This window comes from Pygoscelis adeliae, unplaced genomic scaffold (genome assembly GCF_000699105.1).
Source record: "Pygoscelis adeliae isolate BGI_AS28 unplaced genomic scaffold, ASM69910v1 Scaffold121, whole genome shotgun sequence".
NCBI classification, from domain to species: domain Eukaryota; kingdom Metazoa; phylum Chordata; class Aves; order Sphenisciformes; family Spheniscidae; genus Pygoscelis; species Pygoscelis adeliae.
Window position 1 is genome coordinate 3,107,600 of NW_008824359.1, and position 6,575 is coordinate 3,114,174.

The 6,575-nt window shown below is 43.6% G+C and overlaps 1 protein-coding gene across 1 annotated transcript in view; it reads left to right on the forward strand.

The window, feature by feature from the left end:
• The window catches only part of EVA1A (eva-1 homolog A (C. elegans)), a 214,306-nt gene that overhangs the window by 86,570 nt on the left and 121,161 nt on the right, over nucleotides 1-6,575 (forward strand). The window contains exon 4 of the mRNA XM_009319661.1: nucleotides 4,526-4,678. Coding sequence (XP_009317936.1) covers nucleotides 4,526-4,678 — 153 coding nt within the window. The remainder of the gene's footprint in view (nucleotides 1-4,525; nucleotides 4,679-6,575) is intronic.

The following is a 6,575-nucleotide window of genomic DNA, read 5'->3' on the forward strand; positions in this document are numbered from 1 at the left end:
CTGGAGCACCTCCTCCCCCTCCTTCTTCACTGACCTTGGTGTATGCAGAGTTGTTCCTCTCACATATTCCCACTCCTTTCTCTCAGCGGCAATTGTGCAGGGTTTTTCTCCATCTTCTTAAATATGTTATCCCAGAGGTGCTACCACCATCGCTGACTGTCTCGGCCTTGGTCAGCGCCGGGTCTGTCTTGGAGCCGGCTGGCATTGGCTTTATTGGACATGGGGGAAGCTTCTAGCAGCTTCTCACAGAAGCCACCCCTGTAGCCCCTCTGCTACCACAAGCTTGCCATGCAAACCCAATACAAAGGGTCTTCTTGTTCCCTTTACTGTTTGAGAGTGCCAATTTTGCCATTAGAAACATTTATAATTGTTTTCCCTTAATTGTTCTAGCTATGTTATAATCATGTCATATAACGACCTTTAAAAACGTGTCTAGAAAAGCCTGCAGCTGTTCCCTCCTTGGTTTCTCTCTACTGAGTTATACTGAAGCCAGTGTCTCTGAAAACAGGCAGTAATAAAAGGGATATTATCCTTAGCAAATATCTTAATCACGGTAAATCTCTGTTGCCCTACAAATGACTGCATGGGGGATTAGAGTTGAGTAAGCCATTTGCTGAATATCACTGCCACCTTCCTAGGCCATTTAAGCATGTTTAATTTTTCGGGGTGAAACATGAAACCCACTAATACAAATGTTTGCATTTGGACTGAATTATATCCAGACTGTAACAGTTATAGCAGGCTTAGGACCAGATTGTGACTGATCTGTAGGAGGCCAGTTCTTCTTGGGAGAGTGAGAGAGAAAAATGCAGATTCATGCCCAGTCCCAGCTCTTTTGTGTCACTTACGCTGCCTTGGTTCTTTTCAATATTTATAGAAAACTATTATGAGTTGAAGTACCAGTAAATATACGGATGCTGCTTAGCTCTGTATTTTTTTTTATATCAATCACAGTCCTTACCATCGTCCAATGCCTGGGAGCCATCAGTGTCTGGATGAAAGACAGCTGGCTTTGGTTCATCCTGGCTAAGATGGAGGTGGCAATGCTATGAAGCAGAAGATACTTTCAGGGACTTGTGTCCTCTGTAACATCACTTTCTATCTGTTTGCTTATCCAGATTTCTATCAGGTTGCCCAGAAACACCGAGAGTATCTGTTCTCCAGTGATCAAGCCCAAGGGAACCTTTGGGAGTCTGAAATACTACTGTATATTTCATCCTTTCTTTTTCCTTCTTTTTTTCTTCCTTTTAAGAAATCGGTGTCTTCTATCTGTGCCAGCCCAGGGGACAGCAGCCCTAACCAGTTTGGACTCAGCCAGAGCCTTGGGAACTGGTGGCTCCAATAGGTGTTTCCTAGGGAAGAATTTAGTAACCGCGAGGTGGCATCTGTTTCAGGTGGCACAACCCTCTTACTCCACACTGCAGTGTGCCAGGAGCACATCACCCATAAACTGCACTGGTTCCCAAGGAGTGTGTAGTCAGATTCACCTCCCCGGCCTAGTATCTTGAGCCATCCATCAGGCAGTTTCCCCCGTAAACCCTGAACGCGACTTCCCAGAGCGGCTACAAGGGTAAGAACTGTGAATGTGAGAGGCAGAGTTTTGTTGTTGACTGTCTCATGACTGCCGGACTGGCTTTCAACAACATCGAGAGATGTGAATGTCTGTGCATCCCAGTGTCTTCTGGGCTAAATGCAATACTCACCGTGTTTAAATCCCAGTCAAGTTTCTAAATGACAAGCCCTGACTTTGAATGGTCAACAGAATTTAATAAATTTTCTAAGGACCTTAAATGGGTCCACAGGACTTGTGTTTAAGCAATCAGTTATACGTGTTAATTGGGAGATGTAGCTAATAATAACCAAATCAGAAGAGGAAATTGAGCTAGTGCCTTGTAAGAAATAAGACCTTCACAGAGGACCCTGACATTCACTCATTAGAGACTTCAAAATTGATCTTTTTCTAAAGTGAATCAACTATTTCATATTTCAACCACTTCAGCCAGTCACAAGTACTCTCCTTTTCCATTATGTCGGTTTAACATTAACTATGTATAGCTTGTCCTATTGCAGAGTTTTGTGCCTTTGTGCTTTTAACCTGAATCCATGGGGTTTTTTTAGCCTGAACCCATGTTTTTTTTCCTAAGGGAAAAAAAGCCTATTAAGTCTATAAAGTTCTATTACACTCTGTTAAGTTTTACACTGTATAGCCAGGTTAAAGCTGTGATCCCATTTCCCTCACAGAAGAAACAAAAATCCTATGGGAGACAATTATAGGTGAAGATGATAACCCTTAGCATGTTCAGTGTAATTTTCAGATGCCTTCATGGGATTGCGGATGAAATGCCTACATAGGTAAAATGATGATTGATTCTTCACAGCTGTATGAGGTTCCTCTCTCCCTACATACTCTGATGTTGAAAAGAGCTTCTATTCCTGATTTCTGTCACTGTTTTACACACTCAGCTGGTCATGGGTTTATCCCTATAGGTATTGCTGAAGGATGTGTGTTCTTCACACAGATTCTCCCATGAATGACTTAGGTCTTAATTCTGTCTTCATCTACAGGGATGGATGAGAAAGTGTTTTCCCATTCAATAATATTTTAGAAGTTTCCCTGCCGTGGGATAAAAACTAGGATCTTTCAGAGATTTTTGTAAAAAGGCTGCAGAGTGGGAAGGAAGATTACATACTGGAATAGTGTCTAGGGTTAAGATTCTAAGCCGGACTGAGGGTTTGGACCAGGGTTTTCGCATTCCAGGTGGATGCTCTGATCACCAGGTAATAGGCTATTTTGAGGGGGCTATTTTTTGGCTTTGCATAGGAATTTCCAAGTTGAGCATGAAGAGTTGTTAGTTCTCAGATGTTTCTTTTAAATCAGCATGTGCCTGTTTTGGTATAATATGTGCTTTCTCCATGCAGTGTCTTCTAAAAAAATCTAATAATCTAATGTAGAAATTAGCCCTGGTTTGAGCACGGGTTAAACCAGATGACCTCCTGAGGAGTCTTCCAACCTAAATTCTTCTATGATTCAACTTTGGTGGAAAATACCTTTCCATCTCCAATAAGAAAAAATGATTCTTGAACCTATAGTTAAAATAAAGTAAAAAATGCCACATTAAGTGCTAGCTGCCATGGTGTAAAGACTTAAGTATTAAACTGTAAAGTAATTATTAGCTAGTGTTCTCAGTTACTGAGTAGTTTGATGCATATGGACTTTGCATAAGTTCTCATATATATATGTGTGTGTGTGATATATTAGGCACAGAGAACCAATGACAGGGAGAGACAAAAGTCGTGTTTATGCTAGTAAATGATACAGGGCCAGGGGCAGCCGCAGGCACTGGCTGATGATTATCTACACTGTTTGGTTGTTAGTGTGCTCTATGGCACAATTTTGCCCTGGTACCACTAAGAACATTTCAGATGAAATGACTGATCATGCTTGGGAGGTTACCATGGGTCAGGGACCCTTCCCATTAAGCAATTTGGATGCTGTTGTGGCTACATTTCTAACGGTAAATAACATAATCAAGTGGAAGGTCACTCTACAGAGGCTGGGGAGGTTGAAGTTGTATTCCTGCCTGTGCCCTGAGTTGGCTGGGGTGACTGTAGACATGCCACTTCAGTTTTCTTAGTCTCTTTCTTTCACACTTGTAGATGTCTAGTTGTAAAGACTCAGCTCTTCAAAATAGTGTTTGTTTTTTGTGGTGTGTGGCAGACATACATGGGGAGGGCCTGTTCTAGGTTGGGACCTCTAGAGGTTCCCATAATACAAATAATAACAGTAACAAGAAGGGAATGACATGTGATTCCTTATGAAATAATTGCCCAGTCTCCTTGACAGATGTAAACTGAATGACTGTTCTGTGTGCACCAGCCTTACAAAAGCACGAGTGTATTTTGCATTCTTGGACTGACCATTTCAAGAAGGACTTGGGGAGCAGCTTTGCATATTTGTATTTGCAACAGGCAAGAGCAGCTTCCATCATTAACAAATTTAGTATAGCTCCTATTGAATCTGCCAAGGGAGAGCTGCTGTGAAAAAAAGCTATTGAGCATAATTATGTTTGCATTTGAGCTGCTGTGATGTAGAATAAATGCTTGGCACATAAAGGGCTGATCTGTGGATGAGACAGGTGCCTAAAGATCAGCTTTTACCTTCCCCTGCCACAGGCTTCTAATATTACCGTGTGGAAATCACTCAGTTGCCATGCCTCACTTATTTGTCTGCAAAATAAAATTATTGGCTATTTACCAGAGCTGACATGTGCTAGGTTAAAATATGTTCATTAGATGTGCTGATAATGCCAGAGAGAGAATGCATAATGCAAATGATCAATGCTACTCTAGCAAATACAGTTGTGAGGCTGGGATTGTGCTGGCAGCTGATGTGCACCTCTGGGCGTACGCCCAGAATCGCTGCTGCCTCTGACAAGCTCACACCATGGGGAGGTGAGAGGGCTCCCTTCATGCTGAGTGCCTGCCTCTGGATCAGCTGAGTAATTAAGTGTTTGTTTCCTTCCAGATGAATACAAGAGTAAAGTAGCCTGTGAAGATGACAAGCTGAGGCTAAGCTGTAAGAAGAGCATGGTGATAGCCATTTACTCTGCTATCTTTGGAAGGACACAAGGAGGCAGCCTGGAGTGCCCATACCAAAACCTAGGGATGCCCATGATCGGTAAGCAGGGGAATGGCTTGACAGAGCGCACTGATCTGGGCAGGGTGATTTCATTTACTGTCATCACGGTAGAGCTGGCACACATCCTGATTAGGAAAAGCAGGACTGGGACATGCCACCTGCCACGGTGGTGCTCCTGACGCATGGTACTTTGTTAACCACTGGTGAGCTTCATCATGAGCACCGAACTGAGGTTCACCTAGATGCCCTAGCCAAGTTACCAAGCTGCAGACTTTTAGCAGATTCATCAGATCATATGCTTGAAGGTACTCCTTGAATTTCTTGTTCAATTTTCTGTCCTCCTGGTGGTTCATACACTGAATCTCTATCTCACTATCTACATTACCTCCTCTAATCTATCTACTACACTGTCTCCTCTAATATGGAGGAGCATATTATTGGTGGATGTCATAAACCATCTGTGGCCAAGTCAAGCCTTGACACTGCATTTAAACTTTTACTGAAGTTGAAGCAAGGGGTGAAAATTCAAAAAGCAAGTTGTTAAGTTGCATCACGTTACGGTTGACTTATAGTACCTTCAAGTAGCTTCTTTACTCTCAGGCTATCATAGTCTCTTACATTCATGTGTTAAAGATCAATAAATTTAAAAACATTCACTAGAACTGTCTGTTCTTGAGCCAAGGTGAAATGACTGAATATTTTAGGCTGTGGCAGAGAGAGCAACTGTCCGCAGTGCAAAATCCTGTGGTCAGCATTCCTCATCACCCTTCTCTTCAGAGGTGAGAGGGAATTAACTGGTTTCCCAAAGGAATTGCCTCCAGAGGGGGAAAGGCTTCAGAGGGGGCGGTACAATGAAGCGTGGGCTGCTGCTGTTGCCTGTGCTGGTATCTGTTCAGCTGTATCTAGAGATCTTTGGCTTCACAGCTGCTGATCCAGTGCCCTTAAGGAGTTAAATGCTATTCAGATGGAAGCACGTGAAGTGACTGCTTGGAAATATGATATGCAGATGATGGGTGTCAGTAGGAAACCACAGGTGGAATCAGGTCAGTCAGGTTATTTGTGCAGCGTGGTGAGTGCCTTAGTTGAGTAGCTGTGAAAATCTGAGCACTTGCAGCATGGCTGAGTAGTTCAGGGTCTCCTACTCAGTCCCATGGTTCAGATGCATGGCAGGAGAGTCACTGTCCTTTAACAAGTTACCTCCCATCTCCTGAGGTGACCTATGTCCCTGGATGTGCTCCTGTTGTCCCCCAGTTGCCAAGGTGCAGAAGCCAAAACAGATATGTGTAACAGGTTAGCCTAGACCTCCTTCATGTACTATTTGGGATGGGCTAAGAGTGTGTATGCTGGTTGCTGTGGTGGTTCGGCTGCTGGGTGATAACTTGCCAAGTCAGCGAAACTCAATGGGTTTCTAGCATATACCTGAGCACACTGCTCCTTTGTCCTTGCTGAGACAGCAGAAACAGGCACGTACTGGTGACAAGGTACTAGCACTGGAACTGCTTTTGAACGTCAGCGTGAAGCAAAGCTATATGTGAAGCCACAAAGGGTAAAGTTTTACTCTTCTTTGCCCAGATGCAAAGCCCCAAAACTTGTGCTGGCTGAGAGGAGGGTATGTGGCACTAGAAAATGGGATGTGAGGCAATGGAGCTGGGAGAGCGAAGCTGTAGCTAAAAGAACAAGCAGTGAGGTGTGACAGCAGGGCTGCATGTGCCGTACCATCTATAGTGCTTGTATGCCCTGTTGTTTTCAAACTGACCTTGTGTTCTCTACAAATTGGGATGTTTGCCCAAGGAAATAAAGTATCGGATCCTAGAGCATGCAGTCTGCTGCTGGGACAAGGCAGGGCCTTCCTCCAGTGTCAGCTCTTAAATGAAACTAGTTACAAGAGCAGGCTCAGTACAAGACAATGTTGTGCCAAGCTAGTGGTGGGAATGCC